The sequence below is a fragment of the Perna viridis genome, chromosome 2 (genome assembly GCF_037379345.1).
Source record: "Perna viridis isolate PV_CMFRI_1.1 ecotype Kerala chromosome 2, ASM3737934v1, whole genome shotgun sequence".
In the NCBI taxonomy this organism is placed as follows: Eukaryota; Metazoa; Mollusca; class Bivalvia; order Mytilida; family Mytilidae; genus Perna; species Perna viridis.
The window spans coordinates 34,470,738-34,491,984 of NC_142446.1; the positions used below are offsets into that span (position 1 = coordinate 34,470,738).

The window sequence follows — 21,247 nt, forward strand, 5'->3', positions numbered from 1 at the left end:
GGAATAACTTATGACAACAATAGAACAACAAAATTTGATGTATGGAAGACAACCCAAAAGAAATAATTTTACTCAGTCTCTTTAGGTGATTAAAATTATATGTACATGTACATTCATGAAATTGTCAGATAAATGGCCTTCATTATTTACAAAGATCTTGGTAACATACAGGGAGTTAATATGATTGTGATTGACAATTTTATTACATTTGGTAAAACATTTAACCTATAAAGAGAGTATTTGAGTAACCAGTTGGTAGATTTTGACCAATTTGACAACCTTACTGATTAAATGACTGTAAGCTGATGGTGTTTTTTTCCATATATGTGTGTACATTAATTTATACATATGTATACAAATGGTTGTTCTTTTTTTATCATGGTCATTTCTACAACTCTTTATTTCACTTCCACTGCTTTATATAAACTGTTAAACAGCTGGTAAAAGCTTGCCATTTAGATTGAGTCCTGCTATATGCTAATGGACAGGTAATATGCCTTATGACTCTTTAATATTTATCTACATATTGTATTTTGAAAGATTTGCTCCTTTGGTCTATGTCTCATTGAAACTTTCCCACTTCTGTGTTTTGCTGTATGCTCAAGCTCATGATGTTAGCGATTGACCCTGTTACAGCCATAGGGGCTGATGTTTTGGATGGATAGGAAAAACATATTAAAGTCAGATGAATATTACATATTTTTCTAAGCAACTGGTTCATTACCATCATGTTTTCCTGTATTTTTCTTGGCATTTTTATCACCCTTTTCAATATGGCTTCAACACCTGTACAAAGGGTCTATTTCACTGTGTCATAGTAAATTAATGCATTAATTTGTATGTATATATATTTCAAACTAGGCTGCATGATTCTTGACATTAGCCAGTGTAAATATTGATTCATTTTAAATCTTGTGAGGTAGATGAGTAACTTGTATTTAAGTTTTTTACCCCTTCTGTACACATCAGTTGACCCTGTCACTTTTTGTTCCCCATTGCTATGACCAATAGTCATAGTAACAATCGGAGTGTATCCATCTTACATAGGTACATTGTGGAGGAAAGTTATAGGACTTGGATGTTTCATATTTCAAATTCAGCCTGAAGTTGGGGCATATGTTGTATATAGAATTCTTGATGTAATTTAGTACAGTACACTAGAAAAAATATTCAGGGGTAACCATATCCTAGTACTGTAATATTAATGAGCTAATTAAAATATTATATACCAGGAAGTGGTTATTTGGTCTACAGAGGATCGAGAATGACTCATTTTTAACCATCTTTGAAAATAAAAACTGAGAGTGTGCTATAGGATATGTTGAGGAGAATAGGAAAATTTCAAGTTTTGTTTCCCATTTTTACAAAAACATTTAAATGTTAAGAAAACACATATGAAAAGAAAATCATTTTACTGGTAATCCAGTTTCTGGTACAAATAAATGCAATGTATTTTTCAATGCATCTTTATAGTTTTGTATGAGAACTTTTGAATATTTTAATATTGTTTTGTCCGTAATGTCTTTGAAACATGTCATGTCTGGCTCAAAGTTAATAATACAGGCACGATAATGATGTATTTTGGCAATGTCTGGATCAACAAAAATAACCTGCTTCGATTCATCTATTGGCTTGCTCACATGGTGTATGCCAAGTTCGAAGACATTTTGTGGTACGGTTAGCAATTTTGTTCTTACTTTACTCAGTCTGCTGTTGCGTTTTAACAGCTGGAGCACTTTCAACTGCTGAGAAGGGTCGGGTAGCTGTTTTGGATCAAAAAAGGCACTCTGGAATGAAAATGCTGATATGTTTGAAATAGAGGAGAATCTCCTATGATAGCTCTTTATAAGTTCTTTTAATGAGTAGAACTCTACTGGAATGATAAATTCATCTAAATCCATGAATCCTAAATATCTACTTCTTGCCATATTTCGATATAAACAATCTTGGATCGTCAACATCTGTCCATTATACCAAATTTCTCTGGATGAAATTGACGAAGGAAGTGTCCATTCAATAAGACTTACATCCCCTTTTTCTTGGTAGTGTTCTAGAATCTTCCTCATTGAATCCTTCACTTGGTACAAATATAGAGTGAAATGAGTAATCCCTTGTATTTTTCCTAATTCTAAAAACTGTAGCAACATCGATAGATTTATATCCCCGAATAATGGTGGAACGCACAAACCAATGTCATCTATATATTGACCAAACAAATTAGTTTTTGTTGCAGCTAAGCGAGTGGATGATGTAATATTGATTGGAACTAAAAGATCTAAATTTTTTGCATTGAATAAATTGATATCAAGCACTGAAAGCTCTTTGGAACTGTGGTTAATGAATTGTTCAGGGACATCACAGAAATACAACCATCCCCCATAGAATCTTCCATGGTTCTCTGGCATTTCGTGACGTTCCGCATAAACACGGATCCAGTGGTTCTGATATTTGAAAGCACAACCAATTGTTTGTGAAGAGTTTGACTGTTGCAATGCAGTAATCCGTATTTGTGGTTTAATATCTGGTCTGTTATCAAAAAAAGCAGAAAATATATAAATATCCCCAACTTTGATAAAGTTTGATTCTTTCTGCTCTAAGTAACTTTCAGCATTATTGGTTTCATCTGTATTTGGGTAGTCATACATTTCATCCTCATCTTCATCAAGGATGACCCTAATTTCATTTGATGCTTTTTTTAGCTTTCTTTGAAACCAGGAACTCTTTTCCTTGAATCCAAAAAATAGAATTGCTATAGTGATAGTGTACAGTGTCAAGGCCACTACTATAATTAACTTTATCCTAGAAATGGTAACTTTCATTTTATCCACATCTTTTATCACTTCCTGGTTGATGTTACCATCAACTCTGGTTTCGGTTAGTTTTCATCTGCAAGTGGAAAAATTCCAGTCAGTAAATTCTACTATACATCAGGATTAGAAATTTTTAACTATTTTGATATGTTCATGAATCAATTATCCTTATTATAAAATAATTAGAACTTCTTGTTGAAAAAAATTATTGTTCTCAATTTTTATGTGGAGATTTTGCAAGAAAAATGAAATTCAATGAAATAAAGGTGTAATTTTTGTGTTATTAAAACTACGAAATCTAGTATTTATATAAAATATTGATTTATGATATTTTAATATTGCATATTTGTTGGTTTAAGAAGCCATTTCTAATATCAACAATAAAAACTGTATTTGTTCAAGTTATGTGAATTTTAAAGATTAATTGACCTTATGTCCCATTTTCCTGCAAATTTAACTTAACTAGAAGGCTGTCATATTGTGTTTTAAAATTTTTTTTATCCTTGATTGATTGCAAGTAGAATGTATGAATATCAGAAATGGTAAGAAAGGGTAAGAGTAACTTTTTCATTTGTTTTAGAGAAAAATCCATAGTGCCCATATGTCACCCTTGCTTAAAATGACAAGAATATACACTACAAACAGTATTTGAAACTCAAGATAGGAAACAAGTACAATATAATAATCTTCAGGACAAGGGTCCGGTTGCTTTAGAATTATATAGGAAGACCGCTTTTTTTTTGCAGTAGATTTAGGAGCTTTGAAGATTTGTAGGCATCCATTGTGGATTTGAAGGTGGTTTGCCACCATTCAATCTAGATATACCATGAAAAAATCAAATACAATACTGGTATCTGTATTTTAATGCAACTGTTAGATATGTCTGTGAAAATAATACAGAAAATATTAAATACAACTAAATATCTCAATTTATTTCACTTACTGGTAGGTCCTTATAAATTATTTAGTTTCTTTCAGACACAATCACGAATATTTTTATTTGAAGAAAACTATCACCTTACTTTAACATATTTATTTTTTTTAGTGTTCCAATTTTAATCATAATAAATATTTACAAATTTAAAATTAGAGAGAAGTTGCTTACATTTTCTAAGGAACAAAATGAATTGCTATTACTGCTGTTAACTTTTAGTAATACAAATATTTTTTCATTCTGAAGAAATTAAAGCTAAATTTGTTAAAGATAGTTTGCCTACACAAACATATGATTAGAAATGAATGACAAACAACTAATTAATTTTGAATGGCATTACAGTTAAAAGTAACTAGCACCATTTTTTAGGCCAATTTTAAGTTTAAAAATTATGAGGATCTTAATATTGGCAATTACTTTGATTCTAATTCCCCATTGGTATCTAAAATATTTGACTGAACAATCATTTTAATTTTCTTAATGTTTTTATAAATTAAATTGATCCATTATCATGCACTTATAACATGTGTATGAGCCCTTTAACTGATTTTTTTATGGAAATAAAATACTTTAAGCCCAACAGTTATCACAGCCATATCTTCAAAAAGATTTGGTTCAGTATTTTATTTACTTGCTAATTCAGTTAAGAGGGCTACTCAGGATTTTCAATCTGTTGCTTAGAGGAGATAAAAATATTTCAAGATCATTCGGCACTATTTAGCATCAATCACTTGTAAATTTGGCAGATGGTTAATAAATCTCTTATGAAATAAACTCTGTGAACCTCATTGTGGAACGAAAATTAACAATAATCTTTAATAGACTAAACAAGTTTAATGGCTGTTTCTCTGAGGAATTTTAATTCAAAAGTCTTATCGTGGTATTTTGAAATCCCAAACCTTGAAAGTTATGTATTTATCTACATGTTAATTAGGTTTGTTATCCCGCCATTACTAACATCACTTTTGTTTGTTGTTGTCCCAAAATAAATTGCCATATTTTTTTTATAAGAAATTAAAGTTTAAGTTCTAGTGAATAAAAACAAAAGACTAAAAAAGTCAGTTAATCATTTTGATTTTCATCAATTTTAAAACTCCAGCAGATATTCACATACTATACATATTGCAGACCCCCCCCTCCTTAACTTTCTGATTTTGGTAGCATAAAAGTTTCAATGTATCGTGTAACAGCTGCATTCTTATCACCCACATTGATCTCCATTGAAAAAAAAAAAAAGATTTTTTTTATAATTAATCTTTTTTAATACAGAACTTAAATGACTATTTCTACTATTTCAATAACTTAATTGACAAAATGTACGTAACTGCTTAAATAACTATGAAATTTAAACTATCAAAAAACTTTTGATTTACGAACATGCCTACCTGTGAGTGCCGTCTGCTGCTGAGTCTGTTTACATAGTATACTTCTGCAAATCGTGAACATGCTGATAGACTATACACATCACACACACTGGCTCTTGATTGGCTTATCTTGACTTGAGGCACAGTGAAGGGAATTTTATGTATTTAACCTTTGAACTTTTAAATACTTTAAATTTAGTAATTAATTAATGGGGATGTTGTCTTTATAGTGCTTAGTCTTTTGACATGCAATTTAAAAGTTCAAATCAGAAGTCAAGTTGAATGGCCCATGGCACTTATTATTAGATTTAAAAAGAATGTTGGAGAATATGTAGAGAGCAAGAGTTGAGAGTATATAAAAATATAAAATTGTTTTATATAAACAAACTGAAAAACAGTTTGATAGTTTGAAATACAATTGTACGAAGCAAGTCAGTCTTATATTCCCCAATTCTTTCATATTTTGGTTCATATATATATATATAATATTAAAACTATTTTAAATGTTGCAAAATTTGAACTTTTCTTCAAAAACCCAAGGAGAAAAATTCCTTGTTTTTTTTGTCAACTTTTTGATAGCTGCGAACTATTGGTATCATGGTATCATGTATGGGATCCTAGGGGGTCTTGTGGGTTTTTTTTGTTTTTTTTTTTTGTTCATTAAGGGCAAAATATGAGCAAAAGTATGCAAACACCTGTTGATTTGTAGAATCCACTTTTTTCTGGAGCTCCTTAAAAATCTCCTGATACCCCTTATAGCAAGTGTTTACTATTATATAAGCAATGTTTGGTAATTATCTGATCAATCAAAGGATCATTACTTATCAAATGGTTATGTTTATCCAATACTTGTACTTGTAAATTATTTAGTATCTTGTGATAATCAATTAGTTTGATACACTGGGAAGTTGGTATGAAAGAGATGAGGAGTTGAAATTGAGAGGGATGATATACCCATAAAGTGTGTAAAATGGATTGAAAGGAGTAAAAGAGAATGATTTCCATAGATAAAAAATGAATGTGGGGAAAAATTTAGGTACATAAAAATAGAGTAAAATTTGTGAATGTATTAGAAAAAGCCAATTGACCTCTTCCCTTCCTGGTGCTTATTGCAGCCCTACTTGTAGTAAGTATTATTTGTTACACCTATACTAATAGTAAGGGATATTTGTCTACTGTTTGATAAAAAATATGTTTCACTTTTTAAACAAAATTAAGCAAAGCAAGGGAATTTGTAAAAAAAGAATGACTAGTTGTTAAATTTTAAATTAAAAAAAAAACACACATAGATAAATAAGCAATTCACTTAGTGGACAACAAAGAAATGGATGTTTACAATTGTAAACAAACTCTGACTGTTGTAGTGTTCCCCCAATTTTACTGAAGATTTTGTCTAGTTTGAACAGACATATGCGTTGCATTTACAGGTCTGAAGTACACAAAAACTGACCTTAGAAGGTATTCCATAATGGTATTGGTTTAGACAGGTTTTGAGGTTGTTCAGAGTTGACTGGTTTCACTGTAAAATAAAAATTTAATAGGTGGTATAGTTCTATCAGGTGATTTGGGCTAAACATTATTGTAATTTTATTAGCATTCTCATCATGACCATGGGGGCAACAGATGTTGAAGAATTGAAATACATTTTAAAATATTTATTAATCGGACCACCAGAGCGTTCAATCATGACCTGAATGGATTGTATAGAATAGAATTTTATGTCCTAAAAACTACAAGCATTTGCTTCACAAATTATCTGTTGTTCAATAAATCTTTGCACTCAGTGAAATGGTACTCTAATTAAGATTATGGAGTTCCAATTTATTTCTTCGCTCAACTGTGAATCTTGGTGCATTTCATATTTTAGACATAGAAAGCAGATATCATTTTCTCTGTTAACACTTTGTTACTTTATAATCAGCTGTACACACACGATTTATTTGATTTATAGTTAAAATGTTTGGAAACAGAACAAAGTTTCTACTAAAGTGACAATTAGTAAATTCCCTCCCCTAAGATTTAAACAGCCAAAACTAGGTTTCGAAACCAGAAATAAAATAAAGTACAACTCATATTTGACAAATTGTCATAGTATTTTCTTTGACCAACTAAGTCTTTTCTATTATTTTTTTTCATGGAAAGAGGTAAATACAGATGGGATCCAGAAGTTGCAAGTATCAACACTCACACTACCACTTTTGGGTTTGAGTGTCCAGCATGATGAAATCTATTTCTGGTCAAACTTCCGTGTAAATTTGTGAAGCTATGTCAGAATTATTGCTCTTTTTTTAATGTTTTTTGGCTATTTTTAATGTTATGACTTTTAAAAATCTTCTCAGAAACTACATGGCCAATTTGTACCAAACTTGGTATGAATGTTCCTGAGGGTATTCTGCATAGAACTGATGTTAGGATTTTTGATCCTTTGAAAAATGTAGCTTTCATACATAGAATAGAACATAGGGGTCAGACAGAAGTTTTTCTCATATATCTCCAAAACCATTAGATTTAGCCATATTGCCTACAAAAGTCTGCATTTGATCAAAGTTTTTGGACAACTTTTTTGAGTTATTGCCTTTGAAAAGTGAAAAATGATGTTTTTTTTTAATCCAAGATACATGTACATAGAAACATGAGAAAGAAATTTTCAATTGCTGAAATGTTCCTTATGATAAGGCCTACCGAAGTCTGCTTTGAGTCAAAATTGTCACACAACTAATTGTAAGGTAATTGCCTTTGAAAGGCAAAAATAATGTTTTAGCAGTTTTTAGCCAAGATCTTGAAAACTATAGAAGATAGATAGAAACTTTCAATTGATGAAATGATCCTTATGATAAATTTTACCAAAGTCTTCTCTGAGTCAAAAGTTTTGGACAACTCTTTGTTAGAGTTATTGCCCTTGAAAGACAAAAAAATTAACCAGGTGAGCAATTCAGGCTGCTGGGAACCTCTTGTTCGTTAAAACATTCTTAGTGTGGGGAGGAATTATGAAGTCCTATAAGACAATAATAAGATGGAACCCCGTTTTAACCAGGAACTGCTCCACAATTCCACTTTTTAAAAATTTTGTGGATTCATATCTATTCGTACTTGCTTAAACTGAATACTGAAATAAGCAGTCCTCTTCATTTTTGGAATAGGTTCAGTTTTGAACATATTTTTTTGCAGAATGGCTTAATTATCTTTAATTGTCTCTTGTATTCTTTTTTGTTCTACGCAAGGGTCATGGATCAAAAGCTATAGCAACTGTTACTTACATAATATTATCATAAATAGATTTATGTGCTAGATTTTATTATCAACCATAACCATGCACAGTTGCAGCTAAAAGAAAATTAATCGTTGCAAAAAATATCTTTTTAGTGTTTTTTGGTAATATAATGCTTTTGATTGAAAGGGAAGCATTTGCTTTATGCTAGCTTTCTATTTCTGATGTTAATTTTTTTTAAGAACATGGTTATAAATTTTGGCTGGTTGAAATATTTTATGGACCAACATTGGACTTGAATCAAGAATTTCTTTTCATCCATTTTTTATTTAGTGGCCCATTACTCTGTGGGGTTTGAAAAGATTGGTTTGTTCAAGGGATGAAAGCTTGGATAAAGGTTTTGTTTATTTAATGTCTGTAAACATATTTCTCAGTTATAGAAACCAGGGTTGTAATTATAGATGATCAAAAAAACAGAAACTAAGAACTACCGAAAAACAGACAGGCTTTAGTTTGATAGAGAATTTTAACATGGATTTAAGAAAAAGCATACTAGTACAGGCATTGAAATACAAAATATTTGCGAAGTAGATAAGAAAAAGGAACTGTGTTTGAAGAAAAGGAGAGAGCAAGGCAAACTATAAAATTATAATTGTTGTTACCTATTCCATGCTTTCATATTTGGTAGGTAGTTAAGAAACGTTTTTATTTAAAAGATTAGTCTACAAATTGACATTATTTTAAAATGACATATAAAATTGATAAAAGTTATGCTCTCTTGAATCATGACAACAATCAATTTTTTGGTAGGCCTAATTTTCACAGGGTTGGGGAGGCAATAAACTATTATTTTTGGCCTATCATATTTAAAATAAAAATTATATATAAATGTAAAAGCAATCTGGATTAAAATGATAGCAGTAGAGGCATTGGTATTTATAAAAATGTAAATCTAAATACTCTTTAAGAAAAAAAAAATCAATAATTTTAGCTTTTTCATAGGAAATGCCTGAGGACCATTGCAGTTTTTTTCACTTTTTGCCTTGATAATGCCATCTGTCATCCATATTTTCCATTTTATACCATGCCACATGAAGTGGCAAGATATTATGTGTAACCCTTTGAAAAGTTACCTGTCCCTTCTCTGATGACTCAAAAAGGGATCAATGATTTTTTTTTATAAACACTGCACAAAAATGGTATCTCTAAATACAGGTTGAGTTAAAGTTTCAACAAAACCCAGTGTTTTTGAGTTGGGTCATTTTGAACATTTTGCCATCTTCATTTTTAACATTATGTGGCAGGATATTACTCAAGTTCCATTAATGCCATATTTTTTTACTTTTCCTTTTATCAGTTGATTACCTTTGTTATTATTCTGTATTTAATAAATATTCCAGTACTTATATTTTGAACTTTAGTCTTTGTGAATAATTGAATGCTTATTCCAGAGTGTTCAGAAATGTGTCATAGAATGACAGACAGATGGGCTTTGTATTTATAGCCCACATTATAATATTACTTGAGGATTGATTAACCTGTCACAGGAAAGACATATTTTTCTGTTAATAATCATATATTTTCAAAGTTTCCATAGAAGTTTAAGTAGGAGGTTTGAATCACAAATTCAAAATTGGAAGTTTATAGTGCAGTTATATATTTTATTGTGAAAATTCCATTTACCATCCAAAAAAGATTGATTTTTGTAACATAATTAAAATTCATGCTTCATTTAATTAAATACAAGTTTGAATTATTGATATTACATTATTTTTAAAATTTTTGGTAATAATACCGTTGTGATGGTAACAGTAAGTCATTGTCAAATTGATTATAAGAGCCAAGAAAATGCATACTATAATCACAATTAAAATACAAGACAATTGACATGACTCTTTAATAAGAATTGGGCAAGAGATTTAAAAATGTATAAAATTGTACAGACAAAAGAGAACTTCAGATGTAATATGAAGAAAATGATTACCTGGGCTGATGTTGGAAAGGAAATGGAAATTTGAATCTGTAGGCGTAATTTTATCAAAACCAGAGAAATGTTTCAATTAATCTCAGCAATTATCAATAAATGCACTTATTAAGTCCCTATTACATGAGATTGTCTAGTACACTGAGGTGTTGAAATTGTTGAGAAAAAATTAGGAAAAAAATCCATACAGACAGCTGTCAACATGTGATTTGTTGGTACCAGCTGCTAAGTCTTAAGATCTGCCTCAGCTGGTTGCCCCTGTGAGATGGTGTCATGAATATTGGCAATTAGAAACCTAATTAGGACTAATTATCATATTTATATCTGTCATGATGCTGAAAAATTATGTGTATTTAAGATTTCTTCTAATCAAGTGTAGTGTTTTAGAACCGTTTTGGATGAGATCAATGATCTTACAAGAATTCAAGTATGTTACTGATATAACCTGCAGAATTTTAGTCTGTTAGATTTCACAAGCTAAATTTCAGTTTGTCTGTCTGTCTGTCTGTAATCATTTGTTTAAGGTTATTTCATGAGCTAATGTACAATAAATAGAACATTTTTTTTTGTAGCATATTAGTTTTTGAACTTGGTTCAAAGAAGTTTATTTGTTTTCCGCCCCTGTTATGTAGTGACAATTTAAGTTTATTCACTAAAGAGACATATTGGTAAATTTTTGTGTAAAAAAATACTTACTACAACCTAGAAAAAAAAAGATTTACTAGCTGTTACATTTCTGTGTCAAAATCACATAATATTAGTAGGATTTGTATACAATTTACTTTTGAATTTTGAAATTCCTAATTATTTGGAATGTAATACTGTTAATGGTAGGTTAGATACTCCTTGGAACACATGTACAGCATATTGAAATTTGCAGTTTATTTATATTATTGATATTTTGGAAACTAAATACTGTAAACATATTATTTTCCGCTGTTGCTTATTTTTGCAGATTATGTCAAGTGAACATATTCGTGGATATCAATTTTCACAGTTTAAAAAATAATCATTACTGTTACATGGTGTTAAAAATCAATTTTGCAGGTACTGTTTTTTTGTGGTTTTCTGTCCACCATGACAATAGCGAAAATTAGTATGTTAACAGTATTATGCAAAATTCATGGTTTGATTATGTTAATGTTCAGAGCTAACTTGTTTTAAACTGAGAATAGCCTTTTACATATATATTTATATTTATGTTTTTTTATAATACTTGATATCACACTGGGGGGTGTACTTGAGCAGAGAAAAATTTGGGGAAAATTACACATCTGCTGTTGCTGGTGAAGTTCATGTTTCTCTTTACTTTTACCTGGAATTCTTAATTATTTTTAATTTCTTTTTTTCTTTTTTAATTTTCCTTATTTTTTTAGTCTGTGACTGGTGAGGAAGTTACCCAGGAAGAACTTGGAGGAGCTAAAACCCATACATCTACTTCAGGTACGAATAGTGACCAAGACATAACTCCGTTACTTTGTTTGATATAAGGGTATGATCATGTATACTAAATAGAAACTTCATTAGATTTAATGTGTGTATTAGAAGTGGATGCATAAATAATACTGTGTTTAGTTCAGTATTTTTGAAGTTTTAGAATTCTTGTCACTTGTTTATTTAAAGGAAAGTTACTAATACATATACAACAGTAAAAATTTTAAAAAATCAAAAAAAAAAGAATGAAAAGAACAGGGACATTGAGCACTGTAAAGATGTATTTTGTATTTGGTTTTAAAATGTTTTAGGTAAAAATGTGATTATGGTTGTTCAGTTTCATGTTGCCAAAAATGTTTTACCAGTGTATGAAATGATACAAATTGACTGAACTCTACAACAAACTATTACACAATGCAATAGACCGTGGACGGAAAAAAAATATCGTAGACAGCATAGATTCAATTCAGCCATGGACGGAAAAAAAATATCATAGACAGCATAAATTCAATTCAGCCATGGAGGGAAAAAATTATTGTGGACAGCATGCCCAAGATTCAATTCAGCTATGGAGGGAAAAAATTATCGTAGACAGCATCCCCAAGATTCAATTCAGCCATGGAGGGAAAAAAATATAGACAGCATCCCCAAGATTCAATTCAGTCATGGAGGAAAAAAATTATCGTACACAGCATCCCCAAAATTCAATTCTAAAATAATACAACAGAAGTGTATCAGTTTGTGGACTTACACTGATTCGTGTTAAGTATATTAATAGCAAAATAAAACATATCTGTACAAAAACACTCTATTTTTTACAGGTGTTGCTCACAAGGCATTTGATAATGATGTTGATGGCATTCTACAGCTCCGAGAGTTTTTCAACTTTCTACCACTCAGTAACAAGGATGCTGCTCCTATTAGGGATTGTCATGATCCTCCGTAAGACACTCTTTTGTATATTCTACCCAATTATTCACCGAGTAATTAATTAATAGTGTTAAAGTTATTGTGGTATTATAAACTGATGGAGATGATTTTTTTTTTTTTTTTAATTTTCACTTTTGCAGTAATATCTGAGACAGAGATATGAAGCTTACATCAGCAGTGATTGGCATCGCCATGCACCATAGTCGCATTCCATCTTAGAATGGCGTATTAAGTGACTAATGTGTCATGTCATGTGCGTGCATTAAGCTTCCATCATTGATGATGGAGTGTATTCCACTACTTGTGACATTAAAAAAGGCATGAAGTGTCTTTTAACAGTTTTTATTAGCTACAGGTGGATACTTTGATCGCCACATTTTCGAGGGGATTTGAAGACTGGGTAATGAAATAGGACTTTGTCAATTTTTATATTACATATTCTTGATCGCTTATACGTTTGAAAGAACAATAAACAGAATAAAAGTGTGAACTGGCAGTCCCATTTAAAATTGAAAATGCTACCAAAGACAGTTAAATTGAAGTTTGTTTATGCTACATTTAGTCTTCAATATCTATGTCTAGCCAGCCTTAGCTGCTATTCCACATTTTGTCTTTTTTTAGAATTTCCCATTGAAATTGAAAATGTTCCATTCAATTGAAGGGTAAGGTGGCCATAGTCCCATTGGCAAAATTTTAATCCCAATCACTGCATCAGTATAAAATGTCTGGAAAAAGGTCAAAAAGAGCTTTTCATTTTTATACTCCATGTTTGGGTCAAAGCAGTCATTGTGTAAAAATTCTGAATTATTTCTGTTACTATTTTTCTTTTTCTTGTTCAATTTTTTTCCCCTCTTTATTTGCAGATTTAGGGATGTGCCTGGATTAGACACAGTTGTTCCCCTTGAATCAACTGCTGCTTATGACATTAAAGATGTTATATTAGGGGTAAGCCTTTCTTGTGATAAAGTGTAATTAATTATACTACAAGATGCAAATTACACATATGGAAATGGCTATTAATCAACTCTGTAGATATTCTAAAGAATAGAAAATGTAGGATATGGAATACTCATGAACAATCTGAAAGAGTGAGGGCATGCCTAGTAATGTAATTTCCTAGTAATGTCATGCATTTTACTAGCTTTATGCTAATAAATAATGGATTTGAATCTAAAATTATTTAAGAATAAATGTTTTGTGCTGAATAATGTTACAGGTTGCAGATGACATGGAATTCTTTGAAATTATGCCAAACTATGCTAAAAATCTGGTAGTTGGTTTTGCAAGAATGAATGGACAGACAGTTGGTATGGTGGGCAATCAACCAAAAGTGGCAGCAGGTAAAGAAATATGACATCGTATTAATGCGCTAAAAATACTGGAATTAGATACTGTGAATGTACTTTTTTACCAGCATCACCAAAAATAAAAGCAGGTCTATTAGCCATGTGTTAACATAAAAGCGTATTTGGTGGTTCATTCAAAAACCAAATATTTTTTCGAAATGTTAAATTCTAAATGAGACCTTATATTCTTTTATGAAATTTTATAAATCAAAGGCTTCTGTATTAATGTTTTTAGGCAAATTTTGAATATGGATTTCTATGAATATGTATAATGAGACATAAGTACAGATTACATTAAGTAAAATACTATAAGTTAGGCAAATCAGAGAAATGCAGCAAAACAGAAAGAAATATTAAAACCATAATATTATATATTTTGTATCTGTGATTCTCTTACAGTGTTAAAATTTCAAGCAGCAAGCATAATACAAATCCTTATATTGATCATATTTCATATAATTATATTGTACTGCAAACTATGGGGACAGAGTGTCAGCATTGCCCATATTTGTAGATGCTCCAATTATGAATGTCTTAAGGTCATTCTGTTGGGAAACTTTAAACGCAGATGCACAGCTTGCCCCTATGCTTTTCATTATCATGCTTGCATCACCCTTGTGAAAGTAGGTCCTGTAGCTTAGCAACTCTGTATGTCAGTCTGTATGGCTGTCTATAAATTTTAGGGGTACCCAATTTGTTAACTTGAAAAGTATTTAAACTAATATTATTCAAACATTGCACTTATGTGCTCTTTTTATTATGGAGAAATTTGATTGATTTTCTCCTACATTTTTAGCATGTTGAACTTGGCTATTTTGTCAGCATTATATGCTATCATTAGGACAAAACATATTGGAATTTGTAACCAACAGTAGTTTTTTTAACTTTCGTTATGTTTATATGCATTTTGAAGACATTTATGTACTGACAAATATATAATAGTGAGTCACGTACTGACATGCATTCATCTTGTTTTCTTAATTTAATTTATAGGAATTTTATTATTATTAGGCCGTGTTTTTCAATCGTCCTTACTGTTTGATGTTTTTTTTCTCAGTCTACTGCCTTGATACTGATAATTACTACAAATTCCAATTACAACAATATGTCAAATTGATTGTGACATCTCGAATAAACAGAATAACACTGGTTTCAACATCACATCTCACTCTATCAGTCTCACTGTAATACTTTCTTGACATCAAAACTGCTGTTATACTGTTAGCATCTTGGAAACAACACGTTGATCATCTTAGATTTGATGTACCTATACATGTATGTTGTGATATTTCAGGTTGTCTTGATATCAATGCTTCAGTGAAGGGAGCCAGATTTGTTAGATTCTGTGATTCATTCAATATTCCAATCATCACATTTGTTGATGTGCCTGGATTTTTACCTGGTAAGTTTTTTAGCATATCCTCAGGCAAATGCCATGATAGATTAAATTCCACAGGAGTTGTAATACATTCAAAAAAATATATTCAGTATGACTGCACTATCATATGGTCTTAAGAAAATGTCACATTAAGGCAAAAAATATAGCCCATGTAACCGCTATGTAACCTCTGTTGCAGTTTATTTATCTGGAGCTACTTAAGGAAAAATAAGTCAAAATTATATTGTAAGATTTTAAAGGTAACTTGGAAATGACATAAAAATGTCTGTACAGTAATGTCTTCCCTCTTCTTGTTATGACCTATAATTCTTTTTATAGGTACACATCAAGAATATGGAGGAATCATCAGACATGGTGCTAAACTGTTGTATGCTTACGCTGAGGCAACTATTCCTAAAATCACCATCATCACACGAAAGGTAACACTCGTCTAGTTTGAAAATATTGAGATGATCAAATGCATGATGTATTAAGGTTACAGTGACAGTAATGCACTAGTACATGATTGGAAATTATTTGTTTATTTTATTTAAAAAAAAAGAAAAATAGTATGTGAATTTACCAAAAGAATAGCCATTACCTGTAAATTGAAGTACTTTTACTTAAACCAGCTATGCCTCCAATGAAAATCAAATTTTTTAATATGAAGAAATAATTTTGTCTAATCCAATGAAAAATTTTTACATACTAATGGTACTATGGTAAATGTATTTTCTATTCAGTCTGTTTAATATCTGATGATTTTTATATCAAGTCAGGAAAACGCTACAGTCTAATGTTAGTCATTCAGAGGATCTTTTATTCAAAATACTGCTATGTTCTTATGAAGATATGTGCTTGCTCACTTTCAGGCCTATGGTGGGGCATATGATGTTATGAGTTCTAAGCATCTACGTGGAGACACCAACTATGCATGGCCAACAGCTGAAGTGGCTGTCATGGGTGCAAAGGTAAGACATTAAGTAGCTGTCCCCATAAAAATCATGCATAATCAGAAAGTCTTTAAAAGGTGTTTTATTATAAAAAGTGTCACATACATGTATTTTATTTTTTGATGTGAGGTTGCTTTGAGACATTTTGTTTATTGGATGGACAATGACTTTTCATATGAAGCCTTCTACGAAGAGATATTTCAGATAAAAGTTACAAACACTGGGAGTTATCCCCCCTTTATTAGTGCATTACAGTGATATAAATTTTATTGGTGAATTTTAATACATGAATTCTTAAGTATTCTAAACAATATATTGAAATAAAAAGATATGTGCTTTTCAAACCATCAATCACCTTCTTTCTGAATTTTAGTCCAAGAGCTACTTAAATATAATATCTATTCAGTAGGTAGACATGTTTAAAGAGACTTTTATTGTTCGTCTATTTTCGCTCCATTATTGTAATGTGCATTTCCTTATTTATATTTCTAATAAAATGTAATGGTTAAATTTTCTGATTACAACAAGTTAAATTTCTTTCTTTAGATAACTTCTGGTTTTAGTACACCCTAAAAGTCTTCAAAAATGAAAATCTTTTCCTTTCAAAGATTTTCAGAAATTACTTACAATAGTAAGATATTACTATACATATTTCAGGGAGCTGTATCAATTATTTTCCGTGGCAAAGATCAAGTAAAAAATGAAGCAGAATATGTGGAGAAGTTCGCAAATCCATTCCCTGCAGCTGTTAGAGGTTTGTAAAGACCCGAATAATCTTCAGTTATCAACTTACCACAAGTACACTTGTCTACATACATATAGGAGTCTTAGGGAACATTAAAAATATTGTTGAGTTTTTTTAGAGGTTTGAATTAACTGAATCTTTTTTCCATTTGGTAATGGGCTTTACAATATTGGATTTGAGTCAATACTGAAATTAAAAGGAATAATAATTATACCCAGTAGTATGTAATAGTTTTGAATGTATACCAAGAGTCATCAAGTAAAATGCTATCTAAATGTTCTATTGGTCCTACCCCATACTCATCCAGTAGATGGTACATCATTCTGTTCATCCAATCTTCTGTCCATCTGAGTTTTGTCACATTTTTCTTGACTCCCAATGGATGACTTCATTTCAAATAATGTATGTGGCTTTATATAGATGGGGCATGTTATTAGGGATTTTGATGGTTCACTATCAACTTCCAGTCTTGTGGGACTTTTGAAATTTATGTTGATATGGAATGAGTGTGGGTATACCGAGCACAAAAATGTCATTATAAATCTAGTCTTTTTTTCAGTCTAAATGTATTGATTAACTTTATATAAAATGTTATAGAGTAAATATCAGTTCTTTATAGATATATGCAATTTCATAAATGCACCCAATTATTGATGTCAACAAAACATATATATTACCTACCACAAATAAAACATGAACTCATTGACATATGACATAGACAAATATATTTTGATATAGGGTATTCTTTCAAGGTTTGTTTATCCCTGCTGAAGACCTTATGATGACCTATGAGGGTGTTTACTGTTTTGGGATTTAAGTTAAAGGCATTTGTTGTATTTCACCATATCTGTTCTTTTTTCCGTTATGTAGTAATATTGCATACATATATGTACATCTTTAATTATAGATAATCTATAATTTTATTTCCCAGGATTTGTCGATGATATTATTGAACCTCGAACTACTAGGAGAAGAATTAACGAGGACTTACAAGTGCTTGCCAGTAAAAAGAGAGAGAACCCATGGAAGAAACATGCCAATATGCCATTGTGAATAACTTGTTGATTTTATATCTGGTGTGAATGATGTGAATGCTGCCTTTTGTGATATATGAAATGCAAGGAATACTAGATGGAATGTGGACATGAAGTTTTGTCTTTCTTCCATAATACTCTTGAACATTCAGTTTTTTTATGAATGTTAAAGAATTCTTTAGGATCTGAATGACATGTATTGTATTTATATTGTACTTGCAATCTACTGAATATATATTATTATTTATTTTTTTTTAGTTCAAAACATGAAACATTTTCATATTTACAGGCAAAGGCTAAGCATATATTTATGAGTCATGGAAGTAAGGTGCAACAATAATCCCTCAGAAAAGTTACATATTTTGTAGAAGAATTCTTTCAAAAAATATATTTCTTTTCTTTTTTACATTTATATCTTTCATTTACAATTTTACAATATTTTTCACAATACCCTAAAATTTATTTTATTTTATTTTATTTTTTTAACTTATCCCCATTGTAGCCCATTTAATAAACTTATTTTTGATACATCTAATGGTGAATTCTGGCTCCATAGTTATCTTAGATAATTATAGATGTGACTTAAAAGAAGCCAAAATGTACGTGTAAACAAATACATCACTGCTGTTTTGACATGCTATTCTTTTACAGATGATAATATAGCATAAATCATCTGAATATAGCTGAAATATTGTTGCTCAGACATAAACCCAAACAAACAACCAAACAAATAATATAGGATAAATGATTAGAAAGGTCATGTTAATGCTAATTAATTACTTTTTTATTGCAAATCAAGCAAGTGGGCTCCTCATGCCTCTAGTGTGTATATCTATATAAAGTTGAATTTTAAATCATGAAATGTTTTTCTTGATAACTTGATACATTTCATCTTTGTTGTAAGAATCCAAACATGTGTACATTTCAACACATTTTACAGTATTATCTCAAATATTATCAGATTATAAGCTTTGGTTTGTCAACAAATAAAAGTATGGTTTTTATTTGAATACTTTGCGTTCATTACCAAAGCTTTCCATGCAAGTTTTCTTTTGTCTGTGAAACCTATACTGAAAGTCTATACTGACTCCTTTTTGGTGTAAAAATTGTTTGGTTCAGACAGGTGAATGGGACTTAATAACATTTCTGATTTAGACAGGTTTTTGTTTCTCAATTCCATTTGGTTTTCTTTTTTTTTTTTCTTTACAACACAGTGAATTGAGAAAAGAAAACGAATTGTTTAAGTTGACAGACAATAAGAAGAAATTTAAATAACTGTAAGGTATTGGTAATTGAAACTCAAAAAGTTTTAACTTGCAATAAATGTAAGTAAAAATCATTGAGGAACAAATTTCAATAAAAAGATATATCATTAGGTCACATGATTCCTATCCTGTCAACTATAAAAATTCTTGAAGTGAAATAGCATGCAAGGCAGATCTTCTCAGTGTCACAATATACTTATAGTATACAAAGAAAGATAACTCTGATTATAGTTACCTGATACAAAGTATATATACAGAAAATACTAATAAAATATACCAACTTTTTACTGGCGTAAAAAAGGCACCTTACGAACACCAGAAATAAACTAGGTTGCCGAGTTCTTCATTTAATTTGTTTTGCTCTGCTTACAGTAATGATTCTAGAAAATGTGTCCAAGAAAGAAACTAATGAGTTGCTAAGTCTTAAAATTAACTATTCACGGGAGATAGATGGGAAAAATGACTCAAAGTTTTTTGCTTTGGTACTTCTGTAGATACATTGAAGAAAAAAAAAAAAAGATAGAACTAAAGTGTGGTGTGTCTTTTTTTACTATGTCATCATAATACATTTTCATTACTTCTTATCCTGATGGAATATCTATAGACATTACCTGCTTATATAATGTAAATTATATTGTCTGTTAGACATAAATTACATCTGGAAACACTAACCCAATCGTGGAATTTAGAGACTATGATTTTTAGCTTCTGAAGTATGTCTTCTTTGATAATTTAGGTGTTTGCTGTTTGGCAATTACTGCAAAGTATAAAATTTTCATTTAAAAATGAAATTGAGTGCTTAAATTTTAGTACATTAGTTTTTACTACTGGTCTTCTTTCAATCGGTCAGTAACACATCAAACTTTAAGATATTTTAATTCAGTATGGAATCTATTTATTTCTTACATGAAATTCTTTCTAAAAACCATAACATAAATTGACACTGTATTATTTTGGGGTTTTTGATCCTTCGGGATCAAAAAACCTTATGTCACCAGTCTATCACTGGACCTTTCCTACTTTTTCTGAACACTACACAAAAATAAGGTTCAAATGTAATTCCTTTTATATCATTCAATACCTCTTTCTTGCAATTCATCTGCTCAATAATAATCTTTTATTTATGCAATTTATGCAAATTAAAGTAAGATCTAGTCTTCATATCAACTCAAGATTTGAGGAACTCCTTTTTGGCCTTGAAATATATTAAGTAATAAATTTACATTTTTGGAATTTATTTCTTGCAGTAATGTGTCTGGAAGGATAAAATGTGTTTAATATGTTCATTTTAACACACTTTTTAGTCAAGTCAAATTATCCATCCTATCATTAATATTTTACCATTTATTAACAGGAAGTGAATAGCAGTGATTTAAACCAAGTAAAATTGGCAGGAAAATTCGAATTGATTAAAGTGTCTATATTTTGAATATCTTGTGTTAAGGAAATTATTTTCTTAGGCTGATGTTGGTTTTGTTTAGGTACAATTGTTATGTAGGATACATGCTCTGTTAATATAGCATTTTGAATGTAAATGCACATTAACTTTTTGATAGATTTAAAATTGAGGAAAAAGAAATGGAACAAAAATATGTAAATTTGTTTGATAGTTGTATCAGTAGTATAGGTTGACTTTCAGTTTATACATATTGAAAAAGGACAGTTCTTAATAGTATTTTAAATGCAATGTATGATCACAATTTTATTTAACATCATACAATCTTTGAAATTTTGTTCATGCTACAATTTCCCCAAGAATCAAAAACTGCCAGCGCTATCAGCACTTTGATTTTTTTTTTTATTTTAAATGAAAATTGCAACCCCTACCCCAATAAAAATGAGTATAATTTTGAAAAATAACT

General features: G+C 30.3%; 2 protein-coding genes across 3 annotated transcripts in view; one reads left to right on the plus strand and one right to left on the minus strand.

Annotated features, from left to right (window-relative positions):
• The window catches only part of LOC148624775 (propionyl-CoA carboxylase beta chain, mitochondrial-like), a 29,564-nt gene extending 10,434 nt beyond the window's left edge, over window positions 1–19,130 (plus strand). The window contains exons 9-17 of the mRNA XM_088567667.1: window positions 11,677–11,743; window positions 12,556–12,676; window positions 13,528–13,609; window positions 13,881–14,004; window positions 15,305–15,412; window positions 15,728–15,828; window positions 16,261–16,359; window positions 16,999–17,095; window positions 18,018–19,130. Of these exons, the coding sequence (XP_088423793.1) occupies window positions 11,677–11,743; window positions 12,556–12,676; window positions 13,528–13,609; window positions 13,881–14,004; window positions 15,305–15,412; window positions 15,728–15,828; window positions 16,261–16,359; window positions 16,999–17,095; window positions 18,018–18,139 (921 nt within the window). The 3' untranslated portion in view covers window positions 18,140–19,130. The remainder of the gene's footprint in view (window positions 1–11,676; window positions 11,744–12,555; window positions 12,677–13,527; window positions 13,610–13,880; window positions 14,005–15,304; window positions 15,413–15,727; window positions 15,829–16,260; window positions 16,360–16,998; window positions 17,096–18,017) is intronic.
• Window positions 1,396–17,395, minus strand: LOC148624776 (beta-1,4-galactosyltransferase galt-1-like). Of its 2 annotated transcripts, XM_088567670.1 has the most exons (3): window positions 17,379–17,395; window positions 6,559–6,627; window positions 1,396–2,886 (listed from the first exon to the last, which is right to left on the minus strand). In XM_088567670.1, exon 3 carries the CDS (start codon window positions 2,817–2,819, stop codon window positions 1,407–1,409), a length of 1,413 nt encoding a protein of 470 aa, XP_088423796.1. In that variant the 5' UTR covers window positions 2,820–2,886; window positions 6,559–6,627; window positions 17,379–17,395; the 3' UTR covers window positions 1,396–1,406. The 2 variants fall into 2 exon arrangements, with proteins under 2 accessions (XP_088423796.1, XP_088423795.1); XM_088567669.1 differs by lacking the exons at window positions 6,559–6,627; window positions 17,379–17,395 and adding an exon at window positions 5,130–5,239.
• Window positions 19,131–21,247: the final 2,117 nt, after the last annotated feature.

Excerpts from the sequence above, each read along its gene's own strand:
- LOC148624776 (XM_088567670.1), bottom strand. The coding sequence starts at position 2,819 with ATGAAAGTTACCATTTCTAGGATAAAGTTAATTATAGTAGTGGCCTTG.